General features: G+C 46.2%; 1 protein-coding gene across 1 annotated transcript in view; it reads left to right on the top strand.

Moving 5' to 3' along the window:
* The first annotated feature begins 1,458 nt into the window (after nucleotides 1-1,458).
* The window catches only part of CD40LG (CD40 ligand), a 53,368-nt gene continuing 33,630 nt past the window's right edge, over nucleotides 1,459-21,196 (top strand). Inside the window, 3 exon segments of the mRNA XM_037908313.2 lie at nucleotides 1,459-2,981; nucleotides 6,000-6,325; nucleotides 11,078-11,311. Of these exon segments, the coding sequence (XP_037764241.1) occupies nucleotides 2,588-2,981; nucleotides 6,000-6,325; nucleotides 11,078-11,311 (954 nt within the window). The 5' untranslated portion in view covers nucleotides 1,459-2,587.

Raw genomic sequence — 21,196 nt, 5'->3', positions numbered from 1 at the left:
CAGTCTGTTTGCCTTTCCCTTACTAGCATGCACCTTACGAAGAACCTGATCCAACTCCTATTAGAAAATCAACAGGAAAAAATCCCATTGATTTTCTCATAATACATCTAAGGGCTGATGTATTCAAGTTAGCCAGAACTTTCAGACGATTATTAAACTTGAAAACTTTAAATCCCTTTTCACTATTCATTGTCTGCCTGAAAAGAAGAATCTGTCATTCCTCACAAAAAATCATTCCGTACACCCTCACTTGCAATCCTAAATCATATTGTGTCCTAGTCTATATTATGCCCAGTTCCAGTATAGGAAAAAATGGGCAAGAACTTTTGAAAGTCACAGTTCAAAAAAACGTATTCTCTTTGTCTCCCCCAGCAGCACTCTGCTGACCTCAGCCCGCAGTTGATCTCTAATGCTGTCTTTCTTTCCCAGTCTACAATGAAGTTTTGCTCTCAATAAAGCCAGTAAAAATACAGCATAACTCTGCTTGACTTCACGAGAGCTAACCCAGTGTAGCAAAGTTTGGCTCCTAATTCTGAATCAAGCAAATGCAAAAATACTGGCCTAGATTCTGCTCTCAAACTGGTTTTACCCTGGGATAACTTCGTTGGCTGGGATGGCATCACCCCTGATTTACACCAGAGTAACGGAGAGGAGAATCAGACAGACCCAGTTTCCCTTTTCTCTACTCCCTCACCGCTCTGATGGCCTCAGATACAATATCCTGCAGAATAGAGAGAAGTACCTTTCTGGCCAGGCAGTGCTGACCCCAATGTAAACCCAACATGTGAAGGGCAAAGAACTCGCACGTGGCACCTTCCCCTGAGTTCACTTTCCTGACCCCTAGGCTAAGGGAAACCCCAGAATATATTACAATTTACATTTCACCAAAAATGCGCTGGTTTATTTCGTGTTCCGATCTGCTCAAGTTACTAGTTAAGATCCCGATCGTGCAAACAATGTAACAACCTTGCACACACGAGTAGCGCCCTGGGCTCAGTGTGTGTAAAGTTGCTAAGCTCTTTCCCTCTGGCAGGGAAACTACTTCTTAGGGCCTCAAGCCCCACGGATCGCCTGCCTGCCTGCTTGGGGGAGAGATCCCAAGGAACCCCAAATCCGCCAAGCTCCACTCGCTTCATACCAGGACCTGGCCGCGCAGCCTGGTGCCCGCATGTGTCGGAGCAGGCAGGATTGCCCCTGTGTTTGCGGTTCCTTTCATCGCTCTTCTGCGTTGCCGACGTTTGAGCCCGGGAAGGGCGGAGACCGAGGGCCACCTGAGCTCAGGGTCCGAAGTGATGGACGCTTGCGCCAGGGAGGTGGGAGAAATCCCTCCAGATCCGCTGCTACGCCAGGGCAGCCAGCAGGTCCCTGCTGCGAGACAGGGGAGTTCTCCGAGGGCGGGGTGCCCAGGGGGCCGGGGCTCTGCGCCTTCCCCTGGCCGGGGGCGGGGGCTCCCTTCCCGCGCCGAGGAGTTTCTCCGCCTGCTTCCATGGTGCATCTTGGCAGCAGAGGGCACCCGCTAAGATATAAAGCAGCCAGCGCCTAGGACTCTCCGAGACAGCTCCAGCCACCGCTTCCAGCCGCCGCCGGGCAGCCCCGCGAGCTCCGGGCTGAGTCTCCTGCTGTCTCAGCCGGGTGCTAGGCAGAAGCGCGCAGGGCGCAGCCGGGCAGCCCCTTCTTCCCTTGGGCGCAGGGGAGAAGTGCGCAGAGGTTTTGGACACCCACCTCCCCGTTCCCGGGGGTTGGGAGCAGAAGGAAGGGCTCAGCTATCTCGGCCCTGCAGGCGATAGCGGAGAGGAGCGCAAGGTGCAGAAGTCCAGTCCCCCGACCAGGAGCTGGAGGAGACGCGTGGCCGGGAGAACCTTTCGGGGGCCTAGGGCAGAAAAGGGCCTGGCGAAGCGCGCCGTCTGCTAAGGGAGAAGGGCGCAGCGGTGTCAGATGCCCAGCGCTGGGCAGAAGCGCGCAGGCTGCAGCAGTACCAGACTGCCTTGTAGGCTAGAGGGGGCAGGGTGGCGGGCTGCAGTCTTCCTTGGCGCAGCGACACAGGGCGCAGCTGTAGCAGACCCCCGCGCAAAGGAGGAGGGCGCAGGGCGCTAAGGGAAGAAGGCGAAAGTTGTAGCAGACCCCCGCGCAAGGGAGGAGGGCGCAGGGCGCTAAGGGAAGAAGGCGAAAGTTGTAGCAGACCCCCGCGCAAGGGAGGAGGGCGCAGGGCGCTAAGGGAAGAAGGCGAAAGCTGTAGCAGACCCCCGCGCAAGGGAGGAGGGCGCAAGGCGCTAAGGGAAGAAGGCGCAGCTGTAACAGACCCCCGCGCAAGGGAGGAGGGCGCAGGGCGCTAAGGGAAGAAGGCGAAAGCTGTAGCAGACCCCCGCGCAAGGGAGGAGGGCGCAGGGCGCTAAGGGAAGAAGGCGAAAGCTGTAGCAGACCCCCGCGCAAGGGAGGAGGGCGCAGGGCGCTAAGGGAAGAAGGCGCAGCTGTAACAGACCCCCGCGCAAGGGAGGAGGGCGCAGGGCGCTAAGGGAAGAAGGCGCAGCTGTAACAGACCCCCGCGCAAGGGAGGAGGGCGCAGGGGGGAGCAGGCAGCGCCACGGGCATGAGCCTGGTCCTGGCGGAGCGGAGCTTCAACCGCACTAACCCCAGCTGGGCTGGGGGTTCCGGCAACCTGAGCTGGAAGGAGGGGCCGCTGCGGGCCTGGGCGGCTGGGGGCCTGGGGCGCACGGGGCACAGCGCGGTGGCCGTGTCTCTGGGCATCATCCTGGTGCGGGGCTGCCTGAACCACCTGCTGGTCCTGCTGATCTTCCTGCTGGTCCTGCTGATCTTCGAGTCCCTCCGGACCCCCATTCACCTGAACCTGATGAACATCAGCCTCAGCGAGCTGCTGGTCTGAATCTTCGGGACCCCCTTCCGCCTGGCCGCCAGCGTGCGGGGCCGCCGGCTCCTCGCCTGTGCCGGCTGCAAGTGGTACGGCTTCGCCAACGCCCTCTTCGGTAGGTGCGGCTGCCCAGCTCCCGCTGGCACCTAGGGGAGGAAACAGCCCCGCCGCAGCCCCCAGGGGCAAGGGGCGCCGCACGGCAGTTGCTAGGCCTCTTCTAGTTCCTCTTCTAGGGCGCTGGCCGTGTAGTGCTGACAGGGACAGAGGCCCCGGGTTCCTTGGGGTAAGGATCCCGACCGTGCATGCAGCCACCTCCCGAGTGGAAGCAGAAAGATACAGACTGGCAGGGAAAGCGGTGCGTGCTTCCACCCACGGGAAAACCTGGCCCCAAAGACCTGTTAGGACAAGACAATTAGGCCCTCCTGCTGGTTTATTCTGTCTTCTAGGCCAAGATTTTCAAACAGGAGTGTCTACATTTGGGCTCCTAAATCCATAACTAGGCACCTATATAAAAGTTGGGGCTGATCGTTCAGAGATGCCCAGCATGCACAACTCCTGTGAATTTCAGGACAGTCTGTAGGTGCTCAGCACCTCTACAAATCAAGCCTCTTTTAAATATGGGTATAGGGGACTAACTGTAGGCACCTAACTGTGGAAGTGTTGGCTCTAGTGTTTGGTGGAGTGTCTGATTAATAACAGAGAACAAACTGCCTTGGTTGTCTGTGGTTTGGGGATGGAGAAGGTGAAGTCAAAGGCAGGGGTTGCTGAGTGTGCCCTGTGTGTTGGTTTCCAAAGGAGAGTCTGGTTGCTATGGATTTTAGTAAGCCATCATTGTCTAAACGGTTCCTTTTAAATCCTTGCATGTTGGACCATAGTTCTGTGCACTTCTCCACAAAGGGAGCATTGTTCAGTGGCAGAGGTGTGAAACCCTACCTCCATCATCCTAACCCTCTCCCTCTTTCTTCTCATTTGTCACTTGTCCAGTAGAAACAACGAGGAGTCTGGTGGCACCTTAAAGACTAACAGATTTATTTGGGCATAACCTTTTGTGGGTAAAAAACCCACTTCTTCAGGTTTGTGTGGATGCAGACTAACACGGCTATCCTTCTGATATTTGCCCAGTAGAGTTCCTTATGGGATGAAACTGCATATGCCTGGTCTTGCTCAAAGATGAGTTGTTTCTGGGAACTCTGAAGACCTGCGTCTTTTGAACTTAAAACAAGCAGGAAGAATGCTCTTTGCTTTAACAAAAAATTCTACCATGTATCCCCCCCTTATCCTGGCAACGCTTTGCTAGACACATCATCTATAGACGTTCTGAGTTTTAGGTGACCATGGAGTTTTAGGGCCGCCTTGACTAAATGTGTACAACCGGAGCCTATTCAGCCTGTCAGTTGATGTCAGTATGGATTATGGGCACAACTGAAGGGCTAAGCAGGCACCAGATTCTCCTGCCTGTAATTTACTGTTATCACTGGCTCACAGGCCAGTCACACTTACTATTATTGATATTTATTTGTATTGCATAAGTGCCTACAGGGGAGAACAGCACATAGCTCTCAGACTCCTGTGCACCCCAGCCCCCCTTCCTCCAGGCAATCACACATTTACCCTTCTCCCTTCACCCAGACTCAAACACCTTTGACCTAATTCCCTGGTACTTCACATTCACTCCAGCTGCTGGAAGAGTGCTTCTCTGACACCTACCAAATATCAAAATCCTCTGTGAAACTGAATTGCTTTTCTCCACCCAGCTCTATTACTGAGGTCTGCATTTAAAGTGGCATCATTTGCTAACAGCTACCACCTAGTGGTAACAAAACTAGCAGGGTTTCCCCCTTTACTTAGGGTTTGTTTACATGAGGAGATAGACCAGAATGGCTGTTTTGTGGTAGCTCCCCAGGGGGATACTATATTATGGAATAAATCACTTTATTTCAGTAAAATTAGCATGCTTCCAAAGCAAAGCAATTATTCTGGAATAAAATGACTATTGTGGAATAGAGTATCCACATGGTGAGCTATCTGCAATAGCTATTTGGGTCAATTTCCTCATATAGATAAAATATAATAACTGTGATCACTAATGTAGCTATGAATTATGCAGATTTGGGATTTTATAGCTAAAACAAACACATGGGAACAATGCAGAGAACAAGCCTAGTGAGCATGGATGATGGTCTACAGCAGGGGTTCTCAAACTTCATTGCACCATGACCCCCTTCTGACAACAAAAATTACTACAGGACCCCAGGAGGGGGGACTGAAGCTTGGGCCCGTCCATGCCCCACCACCCTGGGTGTGGGCAGGGCAAAGCCAAAGCCCCAGTGCTCCAGACTGGGGGGCCAAAGCCCAAGGGCTTCAGCTCCAGGCAGGGGGCCTGAAACCTTAGCTCTGCCGCCCAGGGCTGAAGCCCTCGGGCTTGGGCTTGGGCTTTGGCTTTGACTCTGGCTCCGGACCCCAGCAAGTCTAAGCCAGTGACCCACTTTGGGGTCCCAACCCGCAGTTTGAGAACCGCTGGTCTATAGTCAGTGGGAGTTTCACACTGACCTCTGTGGAGGCAGGATCAGCCCCTTGGTCTGTCAACAGAAATAAACAAGTGATCAGAAGAAAGTGGTGCTGCCAGGAGCAGCTTGGGACCGGTATTGTTATATCCAGATGTATTTTAATGCTGCCATCCTGATGGGTTTGTTTTTTTTTTTTTTGCAGTTGCAGCAGGATATTTGTTTGAAATTAAAAATCTCACATTTATTGCAGGACCATTTCAAATGCCTGATCCTGCAGCTGTTCCCTTCAGTAGGAAGGGAGCACTCATGAGAGGAAGGGCATTAGGATCGGGCCCAAGGGGTTCAACTGGCTGCATGTTCAGAGGCTTTGCACTTTCCATCTATCCCTACCCTGCGTGCTTGTTTCTCTCCCAGTGGGAGAATTCGGCAAAGCCAACTGTGCCTATACTGAGCAGCAGCTCTGACGGACTCATGGGGTGAATCCTGCAGGGCCAGAGTCAGCAAGAGTTGACATGTGCCTGCAGTGGGAGTCATGACTGAGTAAGGACTGCAGGACTTGGCTCCATGGGAATAACCCCCTTCATCTTTCTGACTCACTAACACCATGCCCATCTCTTTCCTTGCAGGAATTGTCTCTCTGATTTCCCTTTCCACCCTCTCGTACGAACGCACAGTGCTCAGGAGATGCATGAAAGTGAACGTGTCCAGCTACCAGAAATCCTGTCTCTTTATTGCAGGCTCTTGGTTCTACTCCTTATTTTGGACTTTGCCTCCTTTGTTTGGTTGGAGCAGCTACGGTCCCGAAGGCCCAGGCACCACCTGCTCAGTAGCATGGCACTCCAGGTCTCCTAACAATATCTCTTACATCATATGCCTCTTTATCTTCTGCCTTATATTGCCTCTTCTGACAATGATCTATTGTTACGGGAAAATAATGAGAGCAATCAAAACGGTAAGTGTCTTTTCTAGCTTCTCTAACATAGGGTGGTTGTAACTGCATTCTTCTTTTCTCTTTACTGAATGGGGATATTCTTAGAGTTCTTCCTGTTGCAGGACACTTGATATCCATGTCTGCCTATCAGGAATGAAATCTGCCATAAAGCAATATGTGGGGAGCTATGATCCTGCTCCCACTGAAGTCAGTGGGTGTTTTGACACTGACTGATGCCAAATGCTGAACTTATTGTGGTAGTTGTGGGAGGCTCCATCAGAGAATGGCATGCCCCTTTATGTAAATAAATGTAATAGAAAGGTGATCCCTGTGCCAAAGAGCTCATGGTCTGAGTCAGTTTCAATCTACTTTAGTTGTGGTTTGCAGCTATTGGTCTAGATTCTCTATCTGCTCCTAGACTCAACACAGCTGTAAATCCAGCTTAACTGGCCGGGGATGTCTCTGGAGCAGAGGTTGGAGAGCTAGCAATAAAGACTGTATAGAATGAAACAAATATCTACCAGATTATGGAAAGTGAGGATAATGACTATTATTATTATTAGTCAACACATTTCTTGCTGCAATATCCAGGTGCTCCTGTATTCTCTGGGCGGCTCTGGTACTTTGCTGTTCACAGGACCTAGTGCACTGCATTGCTGCACATCAAGCAGTGTTACTTCGTGTGCAACAATCTACTATGACATGCTTTGGACAATTCAAGGTTCTGGTCATAAGTAGCTGTAATTGGGTGAGCAGATGTGCAGTGTGGAAAGTAGGGATTTTATTTTCACAAAGCTTTGAATGACTGTGTTCACTAGTGCAAGCTATATGTACTAGGGGCTTTCCAAAGTTAGTGGAGAGACACGGTCCCTGCCTTGAAGAGTGCACAGCAAAAAGTGATCAGGAGAAAGTGGTGCCTCCAGGAGCAGCTTGGGACCGATATTGTTATATCCAGCTGTATTTTACTGCATTTGACTCTTTTGTTTCCCCCATCTTTAAAATGGGAATTCAATGTTGCCAACTCTCATGATAAAACTGCAATCTTGCAATATTTGGTGGCTTGCTTAAAGCCTCAGCTCATGGAGTCATGTTATTACATGAGAATCTCAGCTTTCGTTTTTTTAAAAGTAGGTTTCTACCTCTCATGGTTTCAGAGAATATCTTGAAAACTTGAACCATAATGGCTCAAAAACCAGAAGACAAATAAAAAGAATCCCAAATGTTATATTTTTAACAATCTCATGATTTTTGGGAAGCCTGATTTATGATTTTTGAAGGCTTGGGATTGGCAATACTGATCCTTGGTAAAGTTCTTTGAGATCTACAGATGAGAGCACTGTGTAAAAGCCAAGTGCTGTTACGTGTTTGCATAGTTAATATTTTGTTAGCGCTGTATGTACATACAAGCACATATGTCAATAAGGGACTTTAATGTCTTTTTGTCTCTAAGAACTTACACAATACTTGATCCTGCCACAGCATAGGGGGCTGGACTTGATGGCCTCTTGATGTCTTTTCCAGCCCTATATTTCTATGATGTAATGGCTCCAAAAGAGCGTACTCAGTTATCTGCATCTTTAAAAAGTCAATGAGCTAAATTCTTCACTGATTTGAATAGAGTTGCATAGGGTGTAAGACAACACAGACCTGGGCCCCTAATCCTAGTATAGATTACATCATCTGTAATTAACAAGTCTGTCTAACATGGCAACTCCCAAACACTTTGACGCAGCAATTTATTTAAGGAAGGAAATGTACACACACAAATCTATGTTTATAACATAGGCCAACAAATGCCAGATGATACAGAGTTCAGGATGATAAACTATGTTTATCTCATATGAAGCCTGATTTAAAACTCACTGAAGTCCACGGGACAAGTTTCTTTTGGATCAGGCCCTAGTGTTGCTAGGTATTGTACTATGCATAACATCGTCGGTGCACAGATACCATTGTAACAGGAGTATTATAACTATTTGCCATGTAGTGTAGCACCTACATGCATAGACTGACAGCCTTAGCTTTGGATCTACATCCAGTTGCTGGTTTGACTGACAGTATTTACTTCCCTGGACCAACATTTTTTGTTTGCTAAAAAGAGGATCTGGGCAAGGGCTACAATCAGGGCTACACTGAAGAGCTCGGTATAAAACATGTTGCCAGAGTGCTACAATAAGAAGAATGCATTTTTTAAAATCAGATGTGTCTGTCAACCTCTTATTTCAAAAGTTGTCACTTGCATATGACACGCTGCCTCATGTAGCTCCTCATGTAGCTCCTCCTGGCATTTAAACCAAAGCTGACTCTGTAAAGACATATCCTCAGTGCGGGACATGTGTCTGCATTGACTTCCAGGTGAATTGGACTAGGACCTAACATAGGACAAGTCAGATACACAGCAGTTTAGAAATGATATTAGATAATCAGTCTATTCACAAATATATGTATTTTGGTTCCTCTGTTTTAGTCATGACCAAGAGTTGCTTAGCTGACTTTATTAATGCTTCAGGGATTTGTTATTACTAAATTTATCAAGGTGTTAAACTGGCTTGTGAGAAACACAAGAACTCTTCAGTAATATTGGAAAATACACCCTAAAGGATTATGCAACCTGGACAAAGTGTCTCGCTACATATATAAAATCCTGGTCTCTTTCTTGAAGACACTTACCTCTGGTGTCATTTTATGAATGAATCATGGAGGTATTTTTAGCATCTTGAATTGTGGTATTGCTTTGAGTTCTAGTGGCAGACAGTTATGTAAGAAATCATTCCCCCCGCCTTTTAAAATGTGCAAAGAACTAGAGATTAGTTCTAGTTCACACATTCCTAGCAGAACACTCAAAAAGAGAACACAAATTCACAGAAATCCTCTAGGCTAACCTGCCTTTTATTTTATTCATGTTTAATTCACTGAAGATGAAGTGTATATATAGGCTGATGTGGAGGAACAGCAGTGGGGTGGGAGACTCCACTGGGAAGTGCTGTCTAAAAATTGATGGTGTATGTGATGCTAAGGACAAAAAATGGGCTATAAGAATGCTTATTTGTGATATTTCTTTTTATTTGTTTTTGAATGTGCTGGGCATAATAAACTATATTTTTGTTCATCTGTGTGATGAGGTCACCTATTTAACAGTTCTAAACTGTACTCTAGTGATGTTCATTAACTACTCTCATTGGACTGGCTCAGCCAATCACAACTCAGTTTTCTATAATTCACATGATGGCATCAGGGAGGCAGTGCAGTCTGTTTGAGTTCAGGAGGAGGCTCCAAGAGCTGCCAAGGCCTAATCCCAGCTCTGAAATGTACCTTGGTCAAATCTTAACCATTCTGTGTTCACCCATCTCTCGAGTGGGGATAATGGGGTAGACATTCCAAGTCACAAATAGTACTGGGGTGTCTGAGTTCCACTGACTTTCAGTGAGAACTAGTTGCCTAAGTGCCACTTGTGCCTTTGACCTCCTCACCCTATTGTACTTTCTTGCCCACATCATAAGGATGTGTGGGGATTAAATGATATTTGCCCACTGCTTTGGAAATGTAAAGCACTATGTAAGTGTGAGCTATTGATTTATATATTAATGTGCAATAAAATGGTGTACCTAGCTGCCTAGTTAGCAATACATTTCCAAACTGATACCATAATCTAGTTGACAGCTGCTCTGCCCATCTGCAAGCTGGAATCAGCAGATCTACATTGTTTAAGCAAAGTGGAAGGTTGACTTAAGTGTAGAAAAAGAGGAAAACTGTGCATTTGACAATTACACAAGGGCAGTGGGCAGCTATCCAAGCCAGATCCACTAAGCTAAATCTATGCTTTAATAATCCTTCAGATCTGACTAGTCCCTTTCAAAACTAGCATCTTAATAAGCCTACCTGAAGGGGGAAAATGGAATAAGCTTTTAGCTCCAACACAGTTTGGCGTACTGTCTACTTCACAAAGAGGCTCTGGCTGCTGCGTGTGGAAAAGCTCCCATTAGGCATTAACATAGAAACATTTCCAGCTCCCACCCGTGCTGTTTTGTAAGTCAGGGCCTTGATGGTCGCACAACATCCCATTTGGATGGAAGGGTCCTGCCATTATTGATCTCATACAGAGTTGGAATTAAAAGGAAACACTAAACAAGCACAATGGGCAGATCTTCAGCTGGTATAAATCATGTAGCTCTATTGAAGTCAATGGACCCAGTCTTGCAAACCCATGCTGATGTGAACAGTTCCTTTGAAGCCAAAGGGACTAATTCAATGAGTATGTTTTTTCAGGATAGGGCCTAGAGAGATGTGGAAATACACCTGTAATAAATGATATCTAAATTTGGCCCTTATCCATCCATATATAACCCTAATAGGATTTGCACTTATAACCTGTACTGCCAAAGCAGGTTCCCTATCAATTTAGCCAAAGAGATAGTTCAGGTATTTAGAGCAAAATTGTTTCATCAAAACAGGCTCATCCTATTCCAGTAGAGGTCACTGTTTACATGTGTTCTGTGCTAAGTTTGGATGTGTGTGTTCTCAGCTTGTTACACCCTGCGATAAGGAAAAATGGCACAGATAAACGGACTTCTTTTATATAAAAGATTGCATGTTGCCCATATGAGTAGGAATATTAGTGAAAGAATAGCTGTGCCATTGCATACATCAGGATAGTTACGTGACAAAACCCTTGGCATGTGTCACATAATCCTTCATCTTCTATCAACTTGTTGAATTTAGGACGGAAATAACCCCCACTCCTGAGTTTCGTAAAACAGTACTTTATTTTAGCAGGTTTCTAGGTGTAATATGACAACAGTTCAGAAGAGGGAATGCCACATACTTTTTATGGTGGTATCCATGGTTACCTGCTACCTCCTCTGTTGGATGCCATATGGGATAGTATCTTTGATTGCAACATTTGGCAAGCCAGGAATAATCACTCCAACAGTAAGCATTATCCCATCCATTCTGGCAAAGACTAGCACATTTGTTAATCCTGTTCTCTGTGTGCTCTTGAACAAACAGGTAAGAATTTCACTTTGTTTGTATTTACTCTGAAACACAATTGCTCCTTCATATTAGATTTGTGATCAGTAAGTGCTATTGTTAAAATATATGTAACAATTTTGTATGGGGACCTGTCTGAAATGAGCTGGGGTGTCTCAGTCCCTTTCTAACGGACTGTTGGAACACCCAGCCTCACAACGAGTTTCAGGTAAAATGACAAAGGTTTAGCCGAGTTGGCATGTAGTCTGTCTTTTCATTCCTCTGGAGGTGACCATTAGGAAGTAGGGCACAGTAGTGGGGTCACTTGCTAATGGGGTAGCTTGCACTGCCACTGCCCATTCTATGCGTGCTCTATTTCATAAGACATAATTGAGGTCTTGACTTGTTCTGGAGTCCCTTTGTCCCCTATTTGTGACATCACCCTTCTCTGGTGATGCATGCAGCGCAGTTACGCATTAACAATCTGTAATTAATATGCTTTGTCCTGCATCACACACAGCAAATGTATTTTCTTATTGAACTGCACTCTGGTGTTAAAAAAAATAGTTTTTGTCAATAAAAGTAACCCAAGAGAAGTCTACTAATGTCCTTGTGTTGCTGACTTGCTCTCCCACTACAGATGGGGAGTAGCTTTCTGGCCTCATTTTAAGTTTTTTTTGGAGAGGATCCATAGAATGGTCCCTCCCATTTCCCCTTTGTCTATAGCTCCCTAATCCTGATTCACAGTTACCCCGCAAGTTAGAAGTTGTGAATTGCAATGGAGGCGATAAACCACATTTCTGGTTTCCTGATCCTTTGGCTTCTCAGCAGTTGGCTAGTGTTCAGGCACAAGCGAGAGCAGCCTGAAAGCTGGCTGAACATACATTGACTGCCAATGACCCCAAGAGGCCAGTATGCCATCTGGGGATTACAAGGACATGTGGGGAGACCCAGCCAGGGAAGGGGAATGTTGTAGGACCTGCTACAGTGGCTCCCTACTCAGTTCAAAGATAATCCCTTTGTTGGGGCAGACCTCTGGTGGTCATCTGAGCCACTTTCAGGGCAAGTAGTTTCTGGCAGATCAGTACAAACCTGCCTAAATGTACTACAGGATATGGTCCTACGTTCATTCTGAATAGACTATGCACAGATTAAAGCAGGGCAAAGGGCTGCAGAGATAAGCAGTGCACGGTGAATGCTGAGAGGTTGTCATTGCTTGCAGCATCATTCTCAGGCTCTTTCTTTGTCCAGACAAATCCTTCCCAGCAATGGCATGATCCTGAGGAGTGATGATGCATTGCATATAGCCTCCATCATGCTAAAAATTGGTGTTGCAAAGATATAAATAGAGCTGATTGTCTGTGGAGCTGGATGGAGTGACTCAGATGAGCAGAAAAAGGAAAATGTTGCACAAACAGCAAGCAGAAGAAAGACTTAAAACACCGGAACTTAAAAGTGATAACACAGCACGTAACTGAGTGGGGGAATGATAAGCTGACTCCACTCTTCTGATCAGCACCACAGCTTTACTTAAATAGAAAGCTCATGCTCAAATAAATTGGTTAGTCTCTAAGGTGCCACAAGTAATCCTTTTCTTTTTACACACAAAGGCAACATTAGTCTTGGAAACTAGACAGAAGGAAATGTCCAGAAGCTCCTTTTGGTATCATTTCATTTACTGGCAAGTTAGTCTCACAGACATAGAACATGCTAGCGTGCACACACAGTAACGCTTCCAGCAGTACACAGCAATTTTGCTATTTATTGCAGTAGTGCCCACAATGTGCTAGGCGCTGTCAAAACTTTTAGGAAAGGCCAGTCCATGCCTGAAGAGCTTAGCAGCTAAGGAAAGGTAATTTGCATTATTTTCCCTTGAGCTCCCAGTGTTCCTACCTGGATATATATTGACAGCCTAGTTATAGTGAGTGGGGATGGAAGAATGCACTCTATTGAGTATTGTCCAGAGTAAATTAGAGGCTAAAACCAACAGGAAGATTCAAGTCTAGTTTCATGAGAGGAAGTGTCTCAGTGATCTGAGGAAAGAAAAGAATGGAAGAATCACAGAGAAGGGAATAGAGGGGTGGCTAAATGGGGATGAATGTAATGTGCTATAGGGGAATACCAAGAGGGAGAGGTAGAAGGAAGCGATTCCATGAGAATATTGAAAGCCATGAGTTTTTCGCCAAATGTTCAGTTACACTGAAAGTGATAAAAGTTGGCTGTGATAGAGTTGTAACTTGTGCTTCTCTGTAATGGTGACATTTCCAGCCCTAGCTCTTCTTGTCCTTACATGCATGTTCTCTTTCATACAGGGCTTTCTTTAGGCACCTTCTTTGATTACATTAACAATGTTCTGATCAAGGGTCAACCAAATTCTGAGCTGGCATCCCGACTTGTAGCCTAAATTCAGTGTTAGTGATGAGGTTCTATTTCCCTTGGCTGAATAGCAAGGCCCTGCCTACACTGGGGAAATGAGCTGCACTTAAAAAGACCATGGTTTGAATGCTTGTGTGGACAGGGATGATAGATTTTGAAGAGTGTTAGCTGGTCCTGGGCAGCTGGAGGTGGCTCCCAGCGTCTCATATTAGTCTAGACAGGGCCTAAGGGTTCTCAGGTCACTCTGCTTGTGGAGAAGACCTCAGAATTTTACTCCCCACTTGTGACCTGCCCGTCTTTGCTGTGGTGATGAAGAGAAGCATATATGTTTTCAGTTTGAATATTGTGGGGAAGGGTGAAAAAGGAGCTGCTCTGTTTGACCTGAAACATTTCAACAGCCAGGAGTTTGGGAACAGATAGTTTCTCACAATCTAAAAAGAAGCTGTGGGTCACAATTCCTGCATTATTATTAAGGACTGTGGTTTAACATTTGGACCACTACAGTAAATGTTTACCCGTAAGGGTGAACTCACTGGCGGCTCTTGCCCGAAACAAAATCTAGGCCAATGTTTTTATAATTAAAAACTTTTCTAAGAGCAGCATTTTTGTTTCCAGCAGAAACAGGTGCTCAGAAGAATGAACTTGCTTGGCACTAGATGAAGAGGAGCATGTAATTGGCTACCTTTATGACTCATAATAATTTTCAATGGGAGAGTGCTGTGTTGTGAATGCATTTTAAGTTCTATTGATGATTTCACCCTGCTATGTTTAGAAAAAACACACACACACACACGGTCCAGGCCCAAACCTTCAAACCTCTCCCCCATCCATGCTAGCATTCTGTCAATTCCCACGTCCTGGCTGGTGAAGGAGAAGGACCCTGGTGGTTTAGGAATCCCACAAAGTCCTTCCACACTTACCCATGGCTGCCATCTAGGAATCGTTCCATTCCACATGACCACACACATTTCATATCTTGTTTTAGTTAGGGAGATTTGAGCACTGCAGAAAATCAGTCTGAGTCCCTACGCTACTGGGAGATCCTGTGTCAAAGCGCTGAGACTCAGTAGTGCAATGCATAGTTATCTGCTTCAGTGAACAGCAGCATTATCCCTGTGTTACAGATTAGGAAGTTGAGGTCAAGTAACTTACCCAAGGTGATGTGAGAAGACTGTGTCACAGACAGTAAGAGACCCCGCAAATGTCCTGGCTCCCAGTCCTGTTTGTTAATGATTTGGACCTTGTTTCTGCTCTAGGCACTGCAGTGATTCAGCCAAAAAACTGAACTCTGCCTGTAAATTAGTCGATAACTGCAGATTCAAAGGTACTTGTATGGGAGTCCCAGACATAAGAGGGCTAACACAGGTGTATTTACTCTTACTTCCTGACTAGTATCCTGAACACAGACATCCCCCATTGACTGCAGTGGGTCAGGATTACAGTCTCTTGTTAGATCGATGTGATGTGCTCTGTTTGAACTTATAAGGCTAGACTGTGACCATGCACTGGAGTGGGAGAGAGTACGTACGCCCCTTTATCCCCACACTCGCTGCCCAGACACTGGGTCCAATGCACAGGAGGAAGTGGGGCTGCACTCTTGCTAGCTCCCCTTCCCAGAGACAATGGCAGGAAGGGGTAGACACAGGCAAAGATTTGTCTCTGCCCTCTCCAATCAGCTGAGCGAGTCCACAGGGGCAGGAATTTCCTGTTGGTAGAAGCCAAGAGTCAGTTGCTACCTCCTGGGAGCAAAGAAGAATTGAGACGGTAGCCAACCAGGCCATTGGTGGTTAGACATAGTGGCTGAAATGAGAGCTCAGCCTACCAGCGACAGCTGGGCCCAGGGTGGTCAAAGTTCAGGAACAAGCTGATGGACAGTACCACAGTGACAAGCCAAATGCCAGAGGGCAAGCCTGAGTCATAGGCTAGAGGCAGAGCCAAGGATCAAAGTCAGCCAGAGGGGAGCAAAGCAAGAGCAGGCACAGGTAGCAGGCTGGAGCAGGGCTGGAACACAGCAGGAGTGAGGACAGGAAGCAGGGCAAGCACAGCTACAAGCACCAAACACCTTGAGCAGCAATTGAGCTGTTGTGGGAGCCAGGCTGATATCAGGGCTGCTAAACCAGCAATCAATCAGGTGCTGTCACTACTCTGTCAGTTCCAAGGCAGGGCAGCTGGGTTCGTTGGTTGCCTAGCAGTGAAGTTAGTCAAGGAGCAGGGGAGTCTGGCCCCCACAGGTCACAATTCCTGGAAGTGCTACTCCTAGGGTGGTGCCTCAAGTCATAATCTAGCCTATAGTCAACAGGGACGGGCCTTTAAATGCCCTGAAAGCTCTCATCTCTCTCCTTGTTTGAGTAGCACATACATGGAAGTGCTTTCAGGATGCATTTAGCAAGTTACATTGCCATCTATTGACAGCTCTAAGAATCTTTAAACATAATCCTCAGACTGCTCGCAAGTTAAACTGGACTGAGAATCTGCTGAGGCTTAAAGGTGGCTTGGAGCTACCTTTCCTTACTCCTCCCCTCCCCCAACCAGGATTGAACCCAGGAATGATTGATGAAGGTTTGGATATTGAACACCCCAATGTTCAGATCTGGCCCTGAGGGTTGGTTTAGAGCCACTACTATTCTTCTGTATGGTTCTCCAAGGCACTAGCAGGGATGTTTCCTTTGGGTCTCAGTGCTTTAAAATATTTTTAAAACCATTTCTAGGAAATATTGGAAAAATCCCATCTGTACCCCGATACCTGTTAGCGCCCCAGGAAAGTGCATCTGTGTGCGGAGTGTTTGCCAACCCGGCTAAGTGTAGCTTTATTCCCAACACATTATTATACCTCATAATATGGGTCACAAATTAGACTACGCTGCTTTACTTGCCACCTGCCAAAATCCAGTCCCTTTCTTTCCTCTCAGTGCTAATAACCAAGGGAGGTTCAGAACAGAATGGACAGAGGCTCATTTGGTGATGACAGGTGCTGTCTGTCTGCATGGCAGTCTTGCTTGCCCTACTGCTTTAGAGTTCTGTACCTGGCATCCGGCTGCCAGCTGCCACCCGCGACATCAGAGTAACCAGAAATAAACTGAGACTTGTCACAGTTCAATTCATCACCTATTGCAACGTGGCGGGGAGAAGGAAGCTGGGAGTAAGAGGGCAAAACTGAACGTGGTTTGGGCTGATTCTCCTCTTGCGTACACTATTTCGTTCCATTTACTACAATGCCTTCCTTCCATTTACTCCTGACTTCCACTGTCATCATGTTGAGGACAATCAGCTGCTTTGTGGAGGATTTTTGCAGGTCAGCACAATGATCATATCCAGTTTAAGCTCTTTCCTCTCCCAGAGTGACTATCCCCCCACTTGTTAAATACTAATGTAAACTGGCCTCTTTGGTTTTAGTTTGGTTTGGGTGGTTTTGTATGTGGGTTTCTTTTTCTTTAGCAAATGGTCCGTTCTTGTTGCTGTCATCTCTATCTGTGTCAAATATGTAATACTTCAACCAAAGCCCGCCGCATTTCCTAGACCATGGAGATTGCTGTTAAAAGAGGGGTAAGGTTCTTTTGAAAGGGGATCTTCAACCCTTGCATCAGAGTCAGAAGCCTAGTGAATGGGATGCATTAGGATCTGTTCAGTCCTATGTTTATGAAGAGTTCCTCTTGAAGGAAGTAGATCCTAAAAACAAGCAACCTATATTCTCTCCTTGTACTTCATGTGGAACTGAGCTATAGCTTGATAGTGAAGTTTGAACAGAAGATCAATCAAAATAAAGGGAAATCCATCCTTAAAGCTGTATATCTATGAGCAAAGTTGAAAAATTCTAGCAGGGAGGTAGGGATTGTGTTGGGGTCTGCATTTGGTTTTCCATTGTGTGTAGTGGCGTACTGCTCCTGCACTGCGACTCTTCCTTCCCTTTTATAGCCAGCTAAGCTTCATTACCCCACCACTTCCTGAACCCTGGAGGGTGTTGCTTTTGAAACAGTCCACATTTTGTCAGCTCATTTGGGTAGCAAAGCTGTGTTTAAAAAGGGGATGGCCCTCATATTGGCTGACAGTAGGGATTAAACTGGGGATTCCCAGAGCTAAAATCATGGGGCTCTACATCTTGAGTTAAAAAGATAGGCTATGTAAGTGGGGGCTGTAACACAGTTGTGTTACAGTAGTGCATGGAGTGGGACCTGTAACACACACTGACAAGTGGGTTACATTAACAGGCTTCTTGGCCAGTTCCTCAGATTTATTATGCACAGGATGAAGTGCAGGGAGCTAGTAATAATATAAAGTTTATTCTTCCTCTCTCAAGTTTGTGTGATGTGAGCCTTAAGGGGCTGCTCGAGACTATGTTTTTAGTGTACACTCTCCTAAATTTCAGTTTTTCAGTTTTTTTTCTTCTTTAGTTCTACAGGTGTTTAATCACTTTAGTAAAATGTGGACTGTTCCCTCAGTGTACTAAAAACATTCTAAATTCAAAAGAGAGCCAAAACTTTGAGACAGTTGGCCGGGTAACAGAGATTCCCCTGTCTCAAACGCCGGTGGATGAAAGGCAAAGCAAAAATAACACTCAACGCTCTTCAAAAAACCAAAAGACTCTTGTGGTTCATTACAAAGTCTAGATCAAAAAGCTGCTTTTACAGCCTTCCATTCAACCTCTGTGTTGGCCCAGCAATGAAAGAATGTCCCAATTCCCAATAGAAATGAACAGTAGGACGAACATAGAAGACATCACCGAGGCCCATAGGACTCTCACTACACAACGATATTAGGTTTATGTCTGCCAAGAAGAATAAGATGCAATACAGATCACGCTTGGAGATTATCGGCTAGCAGCCTTTCACACTTCAGCATGTATGCACATTTAAGAATACCACATGTATGCAAGCTACTGGAATAGATTTCAGCTTTGCCAGTAATACAAACATTACTGGCAAAGAAACATTTCTACCTAGAAACATCAACAAAAGTTTGTGACCCTCTTAATTCTGAAGTAATGGTTGCTCTGTAATGGTTTCTTCTATATCATTTCTGGAATGGTAGATGACCTGTTATTGCCATCAGAAGTGCTGATTCACTAGCATTGAAATCATCTTTCCTGGAAATACCTCTTCTGGGCCAGTGACACTGCAGCATGGTGAACTGAGAGAAATACCTGTGTTATCTACGCTACCTAGTGACAGAGCGAGAAACAGGCTCCTAACCTCCCTTTCTGTCTTTATTTCTTAGTGTTTTGGTCTCTGTTCACCTAGCAGCATTTTGTTCACGAACACGTACAAAAATGCTAGACCCCAAGGCTTGAAATCCTAACATGGGGAGCTGCATGAGCACTGACTTATCAGCCCCTCAAGTCACAATTCTTAGTGTCAATGCAGAAATGCAAATTGTTTTTAAGCAAAATGACTGTGACTCCACTACACCAGTTGCTTAATTGAACCATCGAGCTTCAAAAGCTATCAGATGCTGTTTTGTTGGTTTAATATTTTTATCCTCCTTTGCCAGTCAAGAAATATGCTGATCTGAAGTCTGCCTGATATTGCCTGTGTTATGATAAGCTACTCTGATCTCTTCTGGCCTTAGAATCTAGGAAACAGTAAAGAATGGTTTGTCTGGCATTATTTTGCACAGCTTAATTGTCAAAATGCCAATGGTGTGCTTGGCCCCTGAACATACAGGACAGTACCTGTCCTAAGGAGCTAACCATCTCTGGCTCTCTAGGCTAGAGTTTTCTGCTAGCATTTCCTTCCATTGCTCCCAGCTGCACAATTCCACAGGTGGTAGCAACTGTGAGAGTGCTGGAGAAGACCGTGCAGCTTCTGGCATTTAAAGCATTGTGTCCGGTAGATCTGTGGCCACCTGGAGTCTGTATTAGGGCTGCAATGGCTGGAGCTGAACCGGCAGTCACTGTGGTGGGGAAATATGAGCAAAGGCTTGCCAATGTAGACACTCGCTAAATGCCAAGGCTGCTTGCACTGCCCTCCAGTCAAACCTGGTCCTGTATGTTTTTGGAGGTGGGTGCAATAAAGGATGTTCCAACTCAGGAGTAGGGTGAACATCAGCAGAAAAGTTTCACTCTTTATTCCACATAAGCTTAAAATTGCCATTGTTTCCTTCCCATTTAGTTTTGTTTGGGAGAAGTGCTAAATAAATGACTGTCCCACTATTGTTCCCCCTCCAGTTGTGTGTGTGAGCTACTGTAGAGGGTCTGTTCCAGTTGATATCAAGGCAGCTGTTAGAACTGCAAAGACTATATAAAGTCCCAGACGCTCACTATTCCAGTAAAAGATTTCCCCACTCCAAGTGTAACATTGTCCTTCTGTCTCCCGCATTCCTGTTTGTGAATAAGGTGCAATCTTGCCTAGATGAAGGAGAGTTCATCCAGCTGGACTGCTCGCCTCCTGCCCTCTGTTAGCACCTATGGTCCTCTCCACCCATCCCACTCTACTTTCCCTCCCTGTAGAACAGGGGTCAAGCCTGGTACCCCAGAACACCAGCCATCCGTCCCCAGCACCAAGGATGGGCAGTCACGCCTCCAGCCAGCTAGACTGTACACCAAGACACAGCAGTGGGTGCCCCACCACTTTGTCTGCCCGAGCTATCTCGCCTTGTAACAAACACACAGCCAGCATTGTCCTATTCCTATTCCCAGTGTGGCTCCTAACCCTGCTATAACCCAGACTGACCCAAGCACACCAAGCCCTGCGAGGGATATGATGTCTTACCCCTCAGGACAGTGCATAGGCACTGCAGTTGCTAAAAGCAGGATGCTCATGGCTTTTCCCTGAGCCAGCTGCTGCAATTAACGCTTGTGCCATTTCTCTCATGATTTAGTACTAATTAAACAAGAAATTCTTGGCCCATGGAGGGCTGTCAGGTTAGCTTTGGGACTGAAAGCACTCAAAGAAAATGCAGTCTTGTTGCTGCTCTCCACAAACAGGTTCTGAGAAAAGAGTATGGCAATCTTATTCCTGATGGCAGTGTCCCATTGCACCCAATACTAAATTCCACATACGAAACATGCATCGTGGTGTGGATGTGTTATGTAAATAGTTTAGCATTGTGCTCTGGGCCTTCCGGGCATCTTTTGATGCTTTTTTAACACTCATTTTAAATTAATGGACTCAAAACTCTAAATGCTGTGGGTCAGACCTCTTTCCTGGCAACACACTCTTCTCTACCCCTCCCAGAAATTTTAGGCCAGTCGGGGAAAAAAAAGAAGAAAATTACTGATAGATAGATATATTCAAAGGGTCATTCCTTTCACCCTTGTAATTTTGACCCAGGTGGAGCTGGGTGTTGTTACGGAGGTTTCAGACCTTAATAAAATACTGCATTTGTGGTACAGCCTATGCATAAAGAGACTAGTGCAGATAGGGCTGCTACCATGTCTTTAGCCTCCTTGTCGTGTCCTCTGCTTTTAAACTGTACTGTTTCAGCACCCATTAGATCAGTAAATATACTTCCTGTCTGTTAGCAGAATCTTCCCTTGTTACTGGCGGTAAAGGAACTCCCACCAGATGTTAGTGTAGGGTCTGATCCCGCAGTCCTGACTCAGGCAAAATTCCC

This window comes from Chelonia mydas, chromosome 9 (assembly GCF_015237465.2).
Source record: "Chelonia mydas isolate rCheMyd1 chromosome 9, rCheMyd1.pri.v2, whole genome shotgun sequence".
NCBI classification, from domain to species: domain Eukaryota; kingdom Metazoa; phylum Chordata; order Testudines; family Cheloniidae; genus Chelonia; species Chelonia mydas.
The sequence above is the reverse complement of the archived record's forward strand: the minus strand, read 5'-3'. Positions and strand labels throughout refer to the sequence as shown.